Source organism: Helicoverpa armigera, chromosome 13 (genome assembly GCF_030705265.1).
Source record: "Helicoverpa armigera isolate CAAS_96S chromosome 13, ASM3070526v1, whole genome shotgun sequence".
NCBI classification, from domain to species: domain Eukaryota; kingdom Metazoa; phylum Arthropoda; class Insecta; order Lepidoptera; family Noctuidae; genus Helicoverpa; species Helicoverpa armigera.
The window spans coordinates 2,261,644-2,281,573 of NC_087132.1; the positions used below are offsets into that span (position 1 = coordinate 2,261,644).

Here is a 19,930-nt window from a genome sequence, read left to right on the forward strand (position 1 = left end):
TATAAACTAGCTTCTGCCCGCGACTTCGTACGCGGATCCTGTCCCTTATGCCAGCGACGGGGTTAGCAAAATCAAAGATCTGAATCGTCTGATATTGAATTTTAAGGGCCAGTGACTTGTAAACAACGGAATACGCATAGCCATTAGAAACGTTCCATATATTTAATTTTTGTACTTCAACGGCAAAAGCACAGCAGACTAAACAAAACGCTGAGAACTGAAGCGCAATAGGCGTGACCATAGGGATAAAAGTAGTGATTCTAATTAGTCCGCATTTATGTTGTGTGTGGCAAAAATATTACACGTATTATTACGTAAAAAAACATTAAATGTTACTGAGACGACAAAGTCGTGATGACTTAGTGGAAGTTGTGGTGGTTTAGTGGGTAGAGAACCAATCTCTCAAGTATGAGCGTGCGTCTTTGATTCCAGGTCTGGCAAGTACCTGCCAATGCAACTTTTCTAAGTTCGTATGTACTTTCTATGTTTTTTTTTTTTTCTGAGATATTTTATTTTATTGGGAAGAGACAACAAACAGTTACATTGTAAATAGTGAACACAGGCATTATAAACTAAAATAGATGTAACAATGCAACCCACAACGTTATCTACACATTTTGGATACCAATGACCGTTATTTGGAGGGGATGTTAAACTGTAGGTTCCGGCTGTCATTGAACATTCTTGGCAGTCATTATGGGTAGTCAGAAGCCAGTAAATCTGACCAGTTTTACCAAGGGGCGTAGGGTTGAGCGGTTAACCGGTTTGTGGAGGTCAGATAGGCAGTCGCTCCTTGTAAAACACTGGTACTCAGTTGCATCGTGACTGGAAGTCGACCCTAACATAATTGGGACAAAGGCACTTGAGATAATAACGACAATAATCCCACTGAAAGAGCAGCGGCCGGCAGCGGCCGTAAGAGCACGGAAAATGTAAGAGCGCGGCGCGGTGCGGCGCCGCGCGGCGCCGCGCGGCCCGCCGCGCTCGCGCTCAATCCCTTGCAATTACGGCCGCTGCCGGCCGCTGCCGGCCGCTGCTCTTTCAGTGGGAATTGACCCTTATAATGAGATATAAGCACCGCAGGGCATTTGAGGCTGATGACGGGGAGTAGCGACCCCGCGAGGAATATATACTGAATTCTCCAGGGAGAGTATACTGTCCCCCATCTCTGGCCGGTCGGATCGAACCATGACGGGGGTAGGTCTCACGCCTCTGGCTTGGCTTGACCGTCCAGAGTGGAATCGCTAGAGCAGGGTTAGTAGCCCTGCTCGGAGGATAGGTGCCTCGTGGTAAGTGACCCACAGGGAGCGCGTAATCTGCGTTTGAAATCCGCTGAGTTATCCTCACACTTCAGCCGCTCATGTCCCTGTTGCCCTCCTAGTCTCCACCTGCCACTTTTACATGTATCTAATACATTGTCATCGGCAGGTGCCATAGTTCCCGTAGTTTCCCCATTCCTAGTCCATTAGCATCCCATCACAATAGCCCCAGTAGTATTCATCCACAGTTAGCAATGGTATAGCACAGAACCGAGGATTGACTTTTTTTTTTAACGACGTCCACCGGGGATTGTCCTTGGGTTCATTTCTATAGTGTATAAAGGGATAATCGTCGGTTTTGTGTCACCATTTCATTAAAGTTGTCTCGAAAGGGCTTCAGCATGTTGGCTTCGGCGTCACGTTTGCCTCCCGAAAATTCGGAATTCTGTAGTCCCGAGGTCTGGAAGAGACATACAAAATAATAATGATATATATATAATGCAACAAATTCGGAGTGGGGGCTCGTGACGCCACGTCTAGGTATGTAAAATTTGTACTAAGGAGTGACTTAACACAAAATTCAAGCGTGTTATATCTTCGTTATTGTCTTGTTTGTGTGAGAGAGAAATGACAAAATACGTGTCCATTATTTTAGGGTTATCTAAAGACGGACTAATTACTTTTTGATTCACCATACCTATTTCATATCATTCATTTCTATACATTTCAAGTGTAGTATTGCTCTTGAAGTTCCACATCAGGTGTTCCAGATCTTCGATGTTTATACGTCAACAGAGAGTGCTTATCAGATTGAACAACTTTTGCTAAAACGTCATACCTCTATATGCTATAGTCTAGCTGGGCCCTGGAGTTCCACATCAGGTGTTTTAGATCTTCAATTTGTATAAGTCAATAGAAAGTGCTTATCAAATTGAACAACTTTTGCTAAAACGTCATACCTGTATATGGTATAGAGAAGCTGGGCTCTTGGGGTTCCACATCAGGTGTTCCAGATCTTCAAATTTATTATCTCAGCTGAAAATGCTCATCATATGAAACAATCTTTGCCATGGCACCATTTTTGTATCTCTTATAGTTTTGTTGGTCTGTTGGTGTTCTGCATCAGGTCTTCAAGTTTCGAAGATAAATTATAGCCTATATGTTGACCAGGCTTAATACTGACACAACAAAGAAAAAATCATTGAAATCGGTTCAGTAGTTCCGAAGATTAGCGTGTACAAACAAACAGACATACAGACATACAGACATACAGACATACAGACATACAGACAGAATTTTTTTTTTGGATTTGTGCTCCATTACTGTTTCTAAACCCCACCCAATTATTATTTTTTTAATATATTCAATGTACAGACACAGTTTTTTTACAGATTTATTATATGTATAGATGTGAAAGTAACTCTGTTTGTCTGTCTGTCTTTTCTTCACGCCTAAACTACTGAACCGATTTGTGTGAAATTTGGTACAGACATAGTTTGGAACTTGAGAAAGGACATAGGATAGCATTTATTAAAAAAAAAAATATTCCGGACATATAGCGCCATCTATTGGTCAAACCAAAAATATGCCGGAAGTCTATTCCATGCGAACGAAGTCGCGGGCAAAAGCTAGTATTCTTATAATTAATGAATTAATAGTGAGATATTTTAAAGAGATTGTTTATATTTTCGCTAATAACCGGCGAAATATATTTATACTAGTCAATAAAGATAGAAGCTACGTTATACACTTTCTTGGACCTAACTTAAATAATTCTTCTACATTTTCCACGACGTCACACTTGTAATCTTAAACCATCCAAATATATGTAAGTATTTTCACAAGTACAAAATGGTTGACTAAAATTGTTTTAATCCTGTTAAAAATACTGTTAGACGTAGAGAGCTAATATTGGGCACAACTAATTTACTTTACATAGCATAAAATATGTAGACTTACTTTTACATACAACAAAGTATAAAATGTAAGAGGTCACCGCGATGCGCAGTTGTTAGCAATTACGCGGATTACATAAATCAAAACAACCTATGACCCGGACCGGATTATGTGATGCATAGTGCATGTATACGTACATATACTAGGAATAGTGATAAGTTAACCTACTTTATATTTATAGAATTTATTGTAAACACGTAAACAGCCACGCAACATAATATTATGTGATCTAAAATATCAATTCTTATGGCTTACGTATATTACTCCCGTTTCGATAAGTGCTTAGTATAGTGCTAAGAGGTAGTTAATTTAATACAAAATATCTATATTTCACTTAAATACAATACAGCAGATAAACACGCCATTGCTACACCCGTAATTGTAGATGAAAATATGCAGTAAAGTTTATGTACTCCATAGAATTAAAAATGCTATCTATATAAAAACATTACAGTGATCTTCTAGTAGCAATCTTTATTAATTAAAATTTTGGTAGATAAGTAAATTCATTCATAATCTTAACTCATGAAATCCTACGTTTATTCTTAGAATAAAACTTTTGTAACAGGATTAAGTAGCTCATAAATCAAAATGTTTAAGTTTATAACTTGCATTTTATTTATGGCGAAAATGTTATAAACAAAGTTGAAGTTGCAAGCATTAACATAAGTTAATGAGGTTTTAGCTATGTTTAATGTGTCTGGTCTTACATGAACGCTAAATGGTTATACATGGCTCTAGTGGCTAAGGTGGGTAGCAGTTTGGGTAATTTATATAATACTAGCTTCTGCCCGCGGCTTCACCCGGGTAGAGTTCGGTTATATCGCGTATTCAAGAGAATTCTTCAAAAGTCCGGTATAAGAACTGTCCTACGTTCTTTCTCAATGTAAATTCTATCTCTGTACCTTTTATTAAAATCAGTTCAGTTGTTTAAACATGAAAGCGTAACAGACAGACAGAGTTACTTTCGCATTTATAATATTAGTAAGGATGATCTGAATAAACGCGCACTTGAAAATTTTGTAATAACTCTTTGTTAAAGCTTCTGCAAGATTGGCGCATAGGCTAGGCATAGGCTAGCAAGTTCGATTCCGAACCAAAGTTTTTATTTAAGCTAACCAGTATTCTGTAGGAAGTTATGTAACTGGCATTCAAAATCAAAAGCAAATTGAAAAAAATACGCAAACTATTGTGCAAAACTTAAGTGCTTTCATTATGTAGCAGTCACATTCTTAACAATGGCAGTATTATCACACAGTGCTAAGAAAATAAAATGAAAGCAAAAGAAATATTGCAACAAGAGAAATATGTGTATAATTTGCGTATATTTACATGCTTGTGTAATTGACCGTCTTACTCACAAACGCACCAGGAATTTCTTTCACAATATCACTAACAATAGTATGTGAAATTGTGAAGCTGAGCTAGCCGAAATAATAACAAAATCAGAATCTTTGTATCCACTTACTTACAGGAAAATGGACCAAGAATGTCATACGAACAAATGTGCAAACTTGGCTGGCACTCTGCCAAGCCTAAAAATGAAACTCAAATACACAAGATGTCAAAATATTCACAACTACTCGTTTTGCCGCGGTTTCACTCGTATCCCGTGGGAACTACTGTCTATACCGGGATAAAATATATTATAAGCACACGGGAAAAGTATAGCTTTTCAACAGTGGAAGAATTTTTCAAATCGGTTCTGTAATTTCGGAGAATTTAGAGGACAAACAAAAAAATTATTCAGCTTTAATATTTTAGTATAGATGTTATTAATATAACAATGGTACAGAACTTTATTGTATTTAATTCAACAAAACACTTGATTCGCATAATTATATAAAACAATAGTTCGCGCTGTATTTTCACTTCTCATAATAAATTGTGAAATTCGTACAATATAATGGTTTGAAAGCTCTTGTTTGCTAATAGTGGACCAATTAATTTGGTGCGGCTGTTAATTCAACTGTGTGACTATGGATTAAAACAATATTTTGAAAGTTTATGATAAATTATCTGGTGTTCTAGCTAGACTAATTTAGTCACCAGGAATGGGGGTTTTTGAGGTTTCTGTTCAAAGTCAAGGTTTCTGTTCGTTTTTTTTCTTTTTTCTTTCGAGGTTCGTTTTTTTTCTTTCGAGGTTTCTGTTCATATTTTTTTTTTTTCTTTTTCGTTCGAGGTTCGAGGTTCGTTTTTTTTCTTTCGAGGTTTCTGTTCATTTTTTTTATTTAGCGTCTCTTGTGTTTTTTGGAAAAAATACGAAATCTTTGATTTGATGTCGCAATCTGAAAATTGGCAGGTTAAGCAGCCCTTGACACGATCGGTCCGTTGATGGGTGACCATCTATGTGTTTACCAATTCTTTCGGGTGTTGGCAGATTAAATAAGTCTATATTCTGTACAAAACAAGCAAAAAAAAATGAAAGTGAAATATTCAAGAAATCGTTTAGCAGAAATGTTTGTTGGTACAAACCCAAGCTTAAGCACGTTTAGGATAAAATAAGGATATAACATCATACCCTTTCTACTAATACTTTTATCCTCAATTCACTCGAAAAAAATAAAACCCTTTTCCTTGTAATGCTCATAAGACGATAAAAATATCCTACAGAAACAAGGGTACTAAATATAATAGCTTTTTAAATTTTTTCAGATTAGCCTTTTTTCACGAGAGGCAATCAATAAAATGTACGGTAGATATGTAGGGCAAAAGTCACGGAAAATGGAGAAAATACAGTATTTTTGCCTTGAAAAGAAATGTTCCTTAGGGACGTATGTTGTTGACCTACTGTTTTATTGAGCATTGGCGAGGTCAACAGAGAGGAATTGCTATTTCAAAAGGATAATAAATTGCATAAAATAATTGCTTATTTCATAGCATAAGTTAAGTTCAAAGAGCTTACAAATCAATCAAAAATATTGAAAAGTATGTTTCAACAAAGATCATATTCGATTTATGTGACCTTAAATACTTCAACAATTTTGTATCATCACTAAAATCAATATATAGAAAGAACATACATACAAAAATCCTTATATAGATTGTAGCCACATCATCACCAAAACCCCAACTTACTTTTATATTTTTCAACTACGCAAGTTTCATTAACCCTTAGGCTGGAAACAATGTTCGGCCGACGCGGACGGTCAGTGCTTACCGTACGTCCAGACCGAATCACATACAAAATCACGCGCGTACCGTCAGCGTAGCCGTGTGCGCGTTCATAGACTTGCACAGATATAGCTCGTCGAGCACTGTTTCCAGCCTTAACCAATCCATTCTTTAATCCCCAGCTGACGACGGCGCAGCGCTCCGAGCTATACGCAAAGTGAAGGTGATCCGCAACTCCAAGCGCGAGGGTCTGATGAGATCCCGAGTGAGGGGCGCTGATGCTGCAGTGGCACCAGTCCTGACCTTCTTGGACTCTCATGTGGAATGCAACACGCACTGGCTTGAACCGCTGCTGCAGAGGGTTAAGGAGGTATGTGGATTTTGTTATATTTTAGACGAAGGTAGGGAGAAATGAGTATTGTTAAACTGTAATATTTGTCGGTGAAGAAAGAGCGAAATGGAGAGGAAATATGACGAAAACTGATCCTACCACAACATGGGCTACATAGCAGGAAAGAGAGTATTGTTAACCGGCTTATCCGTTAATTTGATTCTAGAGGTATTACCACTAATAAGCCTTCTTAAAGATGGAATACTGTGGGTAGTCATGACTGGAGTCAACTACTGAATGAATGTTAAAGAGAATTAAGAAATCAGAAAGCCAAAATAATATGTGACATAATTTTTGCTTCACAATTTAAGAATGTAACTGAAAATATTTCATCATTGCAATAAAACTTACTACTCGAATAAATATCGAAACTTCTAAACTAATTAGCACGGATCAGAAAACACCTAGTAGCATAGCTTACCTTTTAATTAATTAAACGATATCTTCCAATAGAGATGATTGCTAGATTTGCCTTGCAAATTAATTGGTTATGCGACTAGCATATGGATAGCCTTCGAGGATCATATTATACATACATATGCGGCTAGATATTTTTGTATTCCACCGCTTTAACTAATTAAGGCATAATTTATTTATTAACGAGTTCAGTATATTTTATTGTTTGCAAGTTTTCGTAACTCTAACAGAATGTGGCTAGCGCGGTTTTGTTGCTAGCGCTTTTATAAAGAAAAGTATGTTTTAAGATGACACTGGTTAAATCCATCTTATAATATTATATCCTTGATGGATTCTGACAGTAATTGAATTTTCAAGTAGAACTCAATACAAAACTTAAATATCGCAGTTATTAAAAACAGACACAATACCTAATAAAGAGTTAATAAACAGCGATTGCCAAATACTGTCAATGAAAAAATCACGAACAGGAGACAATCAAATATATACATACATTCATAGTTTTCATAATAGAGTTATCTGTGACTAATCTATACAGAATTCCAACGTGGGAGGACCTACAAATCCACCTAATTCAAATGCCACATTCAAATGAACGAAAGGCGTATATTTCAACACCATGTTTTAATAATGATATCATAATCCATTACATTCGTTCGCATCCATATAATGTTAGGCATGAAATCGAAAGTAGATCAGATGTATTTCTGTAACACTCCAGAAAAACATTGAAACAGTTCCCAAAAACGTTATTAAACAAAAGCCAGATTTTTTTGTGGATAGATGTTAGTTTTCTAATTACACTAGCCGGCTAACCGGATTTTGGTTAAACGTGGCGGTAATATAGCTCATGCGGCAATCGGCTTTCTTAAAACGGAAGTTGATTTAAAAATTAATAGGTACACAAATTAATTTCCGTATTCTCAGAATACAAGAAAAGCCACTGAAAAAAGCTAGTTGTTTCATTTCACGATAGACCCACTGATTACTTTTACATTACAATCCTGACTCATATCAAAGTCGAACGCAGCAAAATGTCAAGATTCCGCAATCCTCTTCATGCAATACAATATCCGAACGAATTTGTTGGTAATTGTACGAACTGCAATCTTTATTTCATATATTGCAACAATGAGACGGTTCTGGGAACCTGATATTGTGTTACATTGTCGGTATTATGTTGTTAGTTGAATTATTTGGAGCTTATGTAAGCTTCATAAATGATATAACAATTGTTAGTAATCTCCCTGGTTTTGTTCATTGCTCCGATTATTTTATGTAACAATATTATACTCCCTTTGCTTCACCCACAACAATAAGGGTCATTTGATGATTTCGAACACACATAGGTACTGTAAAAAAACTTGGTAACCCCTCCAGGTATACATTTTAAACCTTACCTACATTTGCTAGGTTCATATAGAAAAGTCTACGTATAATAAAAAAAGATAAATTAAATAAAAAGATCTTAAACTACAAAGGGCTTCAAAAACTACCACAACTATGTGCTTTATCATATGCACCATTTATTTACCTACACAAAAACAAATGTCCGTTGGGTCTACATAGTAGAAACCATAAATTCATTCATTCATGGTTCCGCATAGTAATCCTCATTTTGTATAACAACACCACTGTTTTAAAGTGTAAAATATCTGCGAACGCCAAGCGACTGTTAATGTATGTAATGTCAAGGATCTACGTGCTGGTATTTTGTAGATGTTGCAGCGACTCGCGAAAATATGACGCTTTTAACTTTGACTAGATTTAATGGAGGAACGTGCTCAAAATGTAGCTCTGAAAAATGCGGTATGGTAACGTGAGGGATGGCGTTTTGAAATGAACTTTTGAGGGACGTAAATTCTAATACCTATGTTACTCTTGGACTGCTTTTATACTTTGTTAACCTTGTGTTGTATAAAGGAGTCACTATCAAGATAACCACATATTGTGCTTCCAAATATATTATACTATATATACTTACTACCTAACTGTAGCATAAATATAGGCTCATTACATAATAGATGTATTCAATTCAATAGTTCTATTTCGCTGTGAACTTTTAGCAGAAAGTATCTCTTAAATCACCTTGTAAGGCTAAATCGTCATCAAAACTACAAAAAAGAAATTCACCAAAAATGCTGACAGGCCAACTCACCAGCAATCTAATTATGATAAAGTATGAAGGTGTTCAATTTCATTATAAAGCCGACAAATATCGTGCATTGCTAAATATCGTAAGGTCATGACATTTGCACTTTCAATCGAACTCAAATCATTTGGGTGGTCTGTACTGCAGACATTAGGGCGCATTCAGACGAGCATTTTTTGTGCGCTTACATACTCGTAGACGTTTCAACGCAAGAGGTTAAAAAACCTAACGAGTGCATATTCCGGCTTGAATGCTCCAAACTCTGAAAAAAAAACAAATGTAGTTTTGAAAATCGAAAACAAATTAAATATCTTTACTTCATGCTATAATACTCATAGATAGGTATATTCATTAAGGCATATATTTCTGAATACAAAAACTTTAAAAATATTTCTAAAAACTTAACTATGTCTGTATCTTTAACGCATTTTTCAAAAAAAAAAACATTTTTCAAAAAAATTTAACCTTCCCAAGACAATTCCGAAAACCGTATCAAAATCGGTCTAGCCAAACATGTAATTTACGCATACAAACATACATAAGTACACACAGGTCAAACTGAGAACCATCTTTTTTGAAGTCGGTTAAAAACCTAAAGCGCTATTATAAAACCGCTCTTACACGAACAACATTATTGAAAGTCATCTTCTGCATGTAACACAGGTAATTTTGGTTCTCTCATGACACGGGCTTTCAACTGCTGTCATGTTTTTGATGTTACAACTTAATGTTACATGTATGCATGGTACAGTGGGTGAGAGACAGGGTCAGGTATTTAGTTTGATCTCATCATTTTGTTGGGATGTAGGTTCGAATTAGAACATACTTTTTGCGTATTTTTTGCATTTTAGTAGTGAGAATGAGAATGTAAAAGAATATATCGTTTACTATTCCGGTTGCATAAAAAGTTAGTCCTGTTTTGAAATAGAGCATGGCCTTTCTCGATAAATGGGCTATCTAGCACTGAAATAACTATTTACATTAACGTTCAAACAAACAAACTCTTCTGCTTTAATATAAGTATAAACAAAAACTCTTGGCATGAAGAATGCTTAAGTATTTAGAGATAACTCCTGACCTATTTTATGAAGAATTCGTAATAAACTCTCAAAAGCTTGGAAATGAAATGAACTGAAATAATGCAAAATTCAAAATTCGTAAAAACTAGTTTAATATTAAGCATTAAAGTAAAATATAAAGCGGTGCACTAAAGTTATTATTATTGCACTTAAAAAGTTTTACTTAAAATGACTTGGCATTTTAATGAGAAAATTCCGTTGAAAAGTGATATCTACCGTAACCTTTTAAGTTAACGTTAATGACTTTGAAGTGATAAGATAGAGTTTAACTTAGTGAACTAAATGGCAGGAAATACATCGGACACTGAATATTAGCGTTGTTGTCATCAAAACTTACACTTTCCTAGCAATTTAAGTCAAAATTGAATTACTCATTAGCATCAAAGCACCACATCATATACACAAAAAAAATCTAAACTTACACATCTTTGTATACTGATTATGTATTAGTATTGTAATAGGTATTTCATTTTGGTATTTTGTATAGGGACTAGTCACCTCAGGACGCGAATGAATGAAACAGTAAACTTAAAAGTAATTGATGTATCCTAGCTTAAAATATAACTGCAATTATTAATATTTGTTTTTGCAGCCAGTAATGACCACAAGGTCGTCAAAATACTTTTCAAAAATACACGGTCAATCTAACACGGTAAAACCTCTTAGTTCAAGTGTATCTTAAGTATACCTAGCATAATATTTTTTTAATGTAATAACACGGTATGTATTTATTGTTGTTATTTTATTGCATACGGTAGCGGTTTCACTAGCTATTTAAAACTTAACTGTGTAGGTATGTCTTAATTCGTTAATGTTTCTGTATTCACTTGTAATTAATAATCCATTGTTGAGTGTCGATTGAAAATTTATAAGTTTAAAGCTTGTAAAACTAAATTCTTGAATGGTGTGCTTATAAATTGATGCGAAAGCCCTAATAACTGGAGGTTTCTGAAGAGGTACATCACAAACATTTAAATTAAACGCATTATATAGGTAATTGTATCTTGTGTAACTACAGCCTTACAAAGCCTGTCTGCTATCTCGTCTGGTGAAAAATTACGAACTTGAGTATCTGACCTTTTTTAATTAAGCGGAAGTTATGTGAGGAGATTGCGATTTGGTGTGGAAGTGACCTTTGATCGGATAAAATGCATTTATCTCTTTATGTAAAAAAGAACTTCTTATGTATTTTTTTCTTGTGACTTCATCCATGTGGCGCACAGCTTAATTATTCATAGATTAGTAATTTCACCAATAAACAAATAGATGAGAAAATTAGTAAACATCGTCGAAATTACGAACGTAACTAAACTTTGACTTATAAAAATACGTAACTTTTGCACAAATTACATCCAACATCAAATTACAGGAAATCATTACCAACGCAACTTTTTCGTAACACCACTTTTATCAACATACAGTGATCATTTTGAATCTCATCTTATCTTATATTACAAGAAGCGACAGTATGAAATGTCTAGTCATCTTACCTACTTATTATGTTAGCCGTTGCTATGGGGAAGTAATTTAATATCAATTGAATCCTAGTTGGGTATCAATTACGGCCATGATAGGTTTGTCGAGTTGAAAATTCAATTTGTAAAATTATATTCATAAAAACATCATCTTTTGGATTAACTTTGTTTTACAATTAAATTGCTGGATAATTGGAAAATCCTGGTAGCTTCCGATTTCATATGGGTAGGTATATACAATACAAATCGTATCTAGGTTTGTAGTTTCTATGCAATTTATTTTAATAACACTATCTAGAAAATAATAATGCAGATCACAGTTAATAAGATGGCGCGATATTCTAAACTAGATCACAACCATAAGAGAATTCATTTCAAAACTATCTACGTACTAAAACAGTTGAGAAAATCTATGCGGTTATAACGAAACTATATAAAAGTAATTTAATTAAACGTTCCTAATATTGCATATCGCGTCTATGAGGCAAGCTAAGCCACGGTATGTAAACTATAATAGCCCGATTAGGGAGTAATGGCACTATTGTATAGCTTGGTCAATAGCTTATTGGATAGCTCAAGTGAATGCTTATACATTAAGATTACCTAGCACACTGCAAACTAAACAGTTGGCCGACAGTTGGCCCAATTGTAGACATTTTTTTTGTAAGAATATTGTTAATTCAATCGAAGTTTTCAATCGGTCTGATACCAGCCAAGTACCTGCGCAGGTGAAGGTCAGCGCTCAAGATTCGTGCCGATGATTATACTACGATTCTTTCCATACCTACTGATTTATGAGCTCGAACAAACTATCGGCCGACTAACAGTTTGCAGTATGGAGCTCTTAGTTGATAGCTTATTGGACATCTAAAGTGAAGGCATAGACATTAAATGTTGCAATGTAACTGTAGAATTGCTGAAATGAAACCAATAATGTTTTTAAATGGCTATCGATGTTCTTAGTGGTTGGTTACTAAAGTGTTTTACTGTATTTCTATAATACAAGTCTTGTAAGACTTTGTTTGTAATAGTCCTATTATTGAAAACCTCCTGTAATTTTATTACTACTTATAGCCTGGAAAAGACTAGGCAGATGATGATATCTTGATATATAATTTCTCAATATTAAGATATTAACAGTTAAATCAATTTATCTTACTATCTTGACGATTGGTCTTTTGCAATGGCTCGCCAAACTTTGTTTTGAAAGTCTCTAAGATTTGATGTACCTATGAATACCTTTATTTTTAGGCTTCCTTAGTCCATAGATAACACACATACTTCACATGCTTTAGTAGGTATATAGAAACTTAAATCTATGTTTGTATCACTTATAATTACCATGATTATGATGACGCATGATATTAAAAAACAGTTCCTTTAGAATCATGAGTTCAACAAACCAGTTTTATTTTTAATTCGTTCATGTCTGCTTAAATCATTATCTAATCATCACTTATATTGTTTCCAAATATACATAGCCCATAGTACCAAAAATAACTTTGAACGTACTTAAATAATTTTAAAATATTTAAAAAAAAAACCCGGTGAAAAACAGCACAAAAAAGAGCAATTGCTTTTAAGGTATTTTCTTCTTAAAATAATACCTACTTAGGCCCATTAGCTGACACAACTTTCCCAAAAAAATAACGCACAATCCATTATATTGTTATGACTCAAGAATTTTGGAAACAAATGACTAGTGCGAATCATTAATCAGAATTATATTATCTATAGAAAAGTGTCGGTAAGTCGGTAATAAGATAAAACAAATATGTCGGCGATTGCTAAATGTGTAACGTTGGAAAGTAAGCTTCACGTAATGTTACAGATACCGATGCCGTGGTTGTGTGGTAAAAGTCATGAGCGGATAGTTCATTTAATATCTATCTATTTATAGTAATAAAGGGCTCAGTAATAGGTCGATCGATCATAAGATTGAATAAAATTGACGCGATCGGTCGTAGAATGGGTTCACCAGGTTTTCATAAAGAATTCCTGTCTTGGAAGAAGGCAAATAGAATTCGCGGGTCCCGGCTGTTAGGTATTTGAACATTTACGGATTGACTATCCGCAAAGACTGCTAAAGGTACAGGCCAGTATGTAAGTTTGACGATTTGCCCGAGTCAAAAAGTGCGATCGCATATAAAACACAAGTACACAGGCTGCATCTGAGTAAACTAGAGTACGATACCAACATTCGTATTTGGGAAAAGGCTCGCATTCTTTATCCGTGAAGACTAAAAACTAACTTAAAACTTTTGTTGCAAAAACTTTCTGGACAGAACGACCACTTTTACGAAGTCGCTGCATCTCACACCTTGCTCCGTGCCAGTTGCTCAAGCGTGGTGAACGGAAGATAGTATGCTGTGTTGTGCAACATCATCAGGATCCCTTCACCCTCGCTCCCGGCTCAGTAGGCTAGTTCACGCAACTAGGCTTATTAGCTCGAACCACAGTCTACCAACCCCGCTACATCTCACACCTTGCTCCACGCCAGTTGCTCAAGCGTGGTGAACGGAAGATAGTATGCTGTGTTGTGCAACATCGTCAGGATCCCTTCACCCTCGCTCCCGGCTCAGTAGGCTAGTTCACGCAACTAGGCTTCTTAGCTCGAACCACAGTCTACCAAAGCCGCTATATCTCACACCTTACTCCGTACCAGTTGCTCAAGCGTGGTGAACGGAAGATAGTATGCTGTGTTGTGCAACAGCATCAGGATCCCTTCACCCTCGCTCCCGGCTCAGTAGGCTAGTTCACGCAACTAGGCTTATTAGCTACGCGTAGAGTTGCTGTGATTTATTTAGATTGTATATTATGTGTGCTAATAGATGTAAAGTTGGTAGAATTTTTTTTGATAAAAAATAAAAATAGGTATTATTTGCGATGTGTAAAAAACCATTAAAGCTTCACTACTGAAAGGATTTGTCGTTGTTTGGGGTTTTTCAGCTTGCCTTAACCTCTACAAAAAATGTTTACGAGCTCTCGGACCATTATGATGTATGTTGTTATGAGTATCATAAGATTTGTGAAAATAGTTCAACTAAAAACATTACACACAGAATTGGTATGAATAATAGTGAACGGTAGTAATTAACACCTAGTTTGACAATTATCTTTGACAGATAATGAGCTGCTTGACAAATCATTATAGGTTTTCTCAGATAATATAGTAAAATATGTTATCATATTAAATTATTTATTTGCATTTCAAATAATGATGTTATGTCAAATGCATTTTATACATTCATCGTTTCATATACCCGCAACCGAGTGTTACACCACGTTTTACGGCCTACTCAATAAGAGTAATATATAAATCTTGTAATTTATTTACTTGTGAAACTACAGAACTATGCCGTAATGGAATTTGCACAACTTAAGTAATCTTCATTTATACCTATTCGAAGAATCTTGGATGAGCTTGTGTACCTAAATAGTATACTTATTTCTCTCTCGCGATTCTACCCTAATAACGAAAAAACTTATATGAACCTACATAAACAGCCCAGAATCTCCCTCAGATTCTCTAGATTGATCATCCCCATCTCCTTACTAAATATCAAAATTGAGTCAGTCGATTTGTAGCGATATTTTTATCAATTTGCTTTCAACCATTACGCCTTCACAGCTAGCATAATAAAACACGCGAACACATAACAATCTGACATTTGAAAGTTTATTTTACATAATAACTTCAAAGTGCAAACCCAACCTTGACAATACTCTTGGCATTGAAAGAAAAGAATAAAAGATTTATACAAGTGAGGCCCTTAACCGTGACAACGCCGCCGGCTATAACTGACCACAGTCTAAAGTTATGTCACAATAGATATTTGTGGGTTACAATTTAAGATTGTTTTAGACTAGCATCTGGTAGACTTCGTCATACATTCACTTCGGGTAGAGTAACATTCGTGAATAAATTATGTTTACGTGATGAATCATCATTTAAACTTAAGGCGCTTTATTTAAATGTTATAAAAATAAAGTTGATATGCGTGGTTTACGAGCCTAACTTGAGAGCCTAAGAAAAAGTTGTCGCATGTTTTATTCTGATGTATAGGCATATACGTATGTAAGTTGCATCAAAATCCGTTTTGTGGTTTTTGGGTAAAAGAGGGATTTACCCCAAAACATTCATACATCATTTCATGTTAACGATATAATTGTCTGAATTACTATGCTTGAACTTTAAGAACCAGCTGGATACGATAGGTATCTCCAATATTCAGTAGTTATGGATTCATATCTTCCATTCATACTTTTGTGGAATCCTTATAATTTATTTTCACCTGTATTTCGATACCTTCAGAAATAACCTTTCACCAAGTTTTTCTAAATAATATCGTTTCTGAGTAATGAAAGGGTCCTGATAAGTATTTGTAGCGAACTTTTTCTGAACATTCAAAGGTTTCTATTTCTTGTTCCTTTTATTTACAGTATCGTATTTCTTTCCACGTTTTTAAGAAATAAATTATTTATTAAGGCTTCAATTTATATCTACTTTTTGTTCAGAAGGTTATTTTCAACTGCCTTCCCAAAAAGGGGTTCTCAATTTGGTCTTTTTTATCACTATAGTTGACTTCACTCATCATTCTCCGAGCCTTTTTCCCAAGTATGTTAGGGTCGGCTTCCAGTCTAACCGGATATAGCTGAGTACCAGTGCTTTACAAGGAGCGACTGCCCTATCTGACCCTCTCAACCCAGTTACCCGGGCAATCCAATACCCCTTGGTTAGACTGGTGTCAGACTTACAGCCCTTTCACACGGCAGTCCAGTTTTGCGGGACCGGCATTTTACTGTATCCTGCAAAACTGAACTACGTGTGAACACAGCGTCCGTTTTAGCAGGATTCCCGCTTATTACTGGACGAACGATCCAGTTTCAAGTGACAAAACCGAATCGCACAAATCGACGGGAACAGCATTTTGCAGGATCCTGCATGCGGTTTGCTCGTGTGAACACTAGCCTATAATATCTCTTGCGATCGGACGGGATCCTGCAAAAAACGGTATCCTGCAAAAAACTGGACTGCCGTGTGAAAGGGCCGTTACTGGCTTCTGACTACCCGTAACGACTGCCAAGGATGTTCAATAAGTAGACTTTACTGTTGGTTCAAAATTTTGAAATACTTACATCTTAACCAACAATAAAATCATAAAGTCATCTTCAGTCAAAAGTGAACGGAAACAATTCGGCCTCAAACTTTGTTGGTAATCAATCAACACCTGAAAGTGCAGTATTGCATTCGCGTATGTTATCAAGGTGAGACCAATGGTCTAGAATGTTCCAGACTTACATCACGTTTGTTAAAGTAACTTTTATTCACCTATCATCCTTACTTTAAAAAGCACGTATAAAACGATAAGCTGACAGGTTTTAATTTAACTGTGTTTTGTTTAACTTTCCCTACCTATATAATAAATACATTAAAGCAGGTTTCGTTACCTGGTCTGAGTTTTCTCACGAGCTAATACTCCAATGTGGCAACCCTATTAGTAGTCAGTTTTCTATGGAGTTTGTCTGGAACCTAAAGTGCCTAACGAGCTTCATTGTAAAGGTAAATTATGTGAATGATTAAGTAGAACCTACTTAAAATCATTTCATTGAAATGATCAATTAAGCTTCCAGTAGAGATTTTATAATTGGCGAATATGTTAATACCATATCATTAACAGCTCATAACTATCATACAGCAGACTTTACCTTACATAAATTGTATTTAGCGCCTAGGAATTGAAGTTGAGCAACGCAAAATATAATATATTATCTTGCAATTTACGATTTCCTGGCGACATCATTACTGCTTAGTTTAGTGTAGGTATAATAATTACATGCTATGTGTCAATATAATTAAGAAAATAATTAATAAAATTTTAATGTACGTCATTGGTCTTCTTCTTATTGCAGTTTTAGTGTCAATAGGTAAGGTACTTAATATTTTGTGGCTATATTAAACTTTAGTAAACATGTGTATTGAATGAATTAGGTAATTATTTAATTGCTATGTTTTGACGCACCTAGCTACATGGAAAATCTATTTAGATGATTTTGTTTTACGACGTGTATTGAGCGTTGATGTGAGATAACTTTGACAGGAAACTTCATTCCAAAGAAAAACAAAAGAAGCACCTTGTATGATTAAGTATGACAGCAAATAAATATAGTTTTAACTTGTCGACATAGTTCAGTGAGGTCGCTTTGCAATATAAACGAACAAAACACGATAGGAAAGGCTATGTGGGAGTGGGAGTGACAGTAGAAAAACCGAACAAAAAATGTACGTAGGAGAGATAGAAAACTCTTTATAAAAATATCAGGTCGCAGTACTATTTGAACGTACGTTTTTCAGGATTTTGAATAAGAACAGCTTACCTGATAGGGATGAAATATGATAAAGCGATACCTTGTAGAATATTTTATTTTACTCTCTCTGATAAGCTTATAATAATCTAAACTAGTTAGGAACAGAAATAACACAAGAATCTAAAATGGATGATCTTGACTGGATCTCCATCATCCTCGTCATCATACCAATACAACGTCCACTGCTAAACATCCAGTTATCGAAATGACCTTTAAAATAACCCTACCATCTTTTGTCCCCAGGACCCAACACGAGTAGTCTGCCCCGTCATAGACGTGATCAGCATGGACACATTCCAGTACATTGGTGCGTCAGCTGACCTGCGAGGAGGCTTTGATTGGAACCTGGTGTTCAAGGTAACCACTCACTTTGTGCTGACCACTGACCAACTGTCGTGACCCGTTTCGAAGGTGAAGTGCCGGATACGGTTTTGAAATGTTTAGATAGACCGGTCTCGTTGGTATGGATTATGTAACTTTAACTTTTTAGTGCAATTTTGCTTTTAAGAATAAGTACCTAAGTGAAGCAGCACAGTTTTTATTATTGTTAGGTTTATAAGATTTTTTAGGCAGCCTCTATTGAAATTCAGAAATCGGAATTCCGAAATATTAATCAGCAACTCTGACCTCAAATGTGTCTAACCCTCTTCTCCAAGGAATCCAGAATTTCCATCATCTTCTAGTAATACTGCATTATATTGACACTCAATGCTGTGTAAACTATTTCAGTGGGAGTACCTAGCTCACGCCGAGCGCAGTGCGCGCCTCAGTGACCCCACGCAAGTGATCCGCACGCCAATGATAGCTGGGGGTCTATTCAGTATGGATCGCAAGTACTTCAGCAAGCTCGGCAAATACGACATGAAAATGGACGTCTGGGGCGGGGAGAACTTAGAAATTTCATTCAGGTAAAACAAGAAGGTTAACAGGATATTCATATTTAAGTACAACACATGCAGAACATAAAACACTGCCCCTAAGACGACCCACTGACCCTACAAGTCACAGTTTACCCTGCAGATATATTTATAGTGTAACTCTAACATTTCAGAGTATGGCAGTGCGGTGGTTCTTTGGAAATAGTTCCCTGCTCTCGAGTGGGCCACGTGTTTAGGAAACGTCACCCCTACACGTTCCCTGGTGGTTCTGGAGCCGTGTTCGCGAGGAACACAAGAAGGGCTGCTGAAGTCTGGATGGATGATTACAAGGAGCTGTACTATCGATCCCAGCCGTTGGCCAAGCAAGTTGATTTTGGAGAGTAAGTTCCACTTCAGTAAATTTTTTTTTGTTTTTAATTTTTGCCATCTTTAATTGTATCGATCATGGTTTATGCTTTTATCATGAGGGCATTATTTATTTTAGAATATTCTCAGCATCATAATCCTTATCTCGTTTTAAAAGCTTCAAAGCAGAATTCCTGTGATTAAATCGATATTTTTATATCTCCACAGCATATCAGAACGTGTGGCTCTTCGTCAAAAGCTGCATTGCAAGCCATTCCGCTGGTACCTGGAGCATGTGTACCCTGAACTGCAAGTGCCTGCTCTCACTGAAGCCTCGCATGTTATCAAGCAAGGTGTTAGGTGTTTAGATACCATGGGACATCTTGTTGATGGCACATTAGGTAAGGAATCTTCTTTCATGTCCCTTCATCCATTGATCAAAATTTAGAATTGTTTTAACTTCTCTTAATTAAATAGATTCTATTTATTTACTTA

General features: G+C 35.8%; 1 protein-coding gene across 1 annotated transcript in view; it reads left to right on the forward strand.

Moving 5' to 3' along the window:
• The window catches only part of LOC110384346 (polypeptide N-acetylgalactosaminyltransferase 2), a 110,011-nt gene that overhangs the window by 87,146 nt on the left and 2,935 nt on the right, over positions 1 to 19,930 (forward strand). Inside the window, exons 5-9 of the mRNA XM_021345587.3 lie at positions 6,512 to 6,699; positions 18,456 to 18,569; positions 18,942 to 19,120; positions 19,264 to 19,470; positions 19,664 to 19,836. Coding sequence (XP_021201262.2) covers positions 6,512 to 6,699; positions 18,456 to 18,569; positions 18,942 to 19,120; positions 19,264 to 19,470; positions 19,664 to 19,836 — 861 coding nt within the window. The remainder of the gene's footprint in view (positions 1 to 6,511; positions 6,700 to 18,455; positions 18,570 to 18,941; positions 19,121 to 19,263; positions 19,471 to 19,663; positions 19,837 to 19,930) is intronic.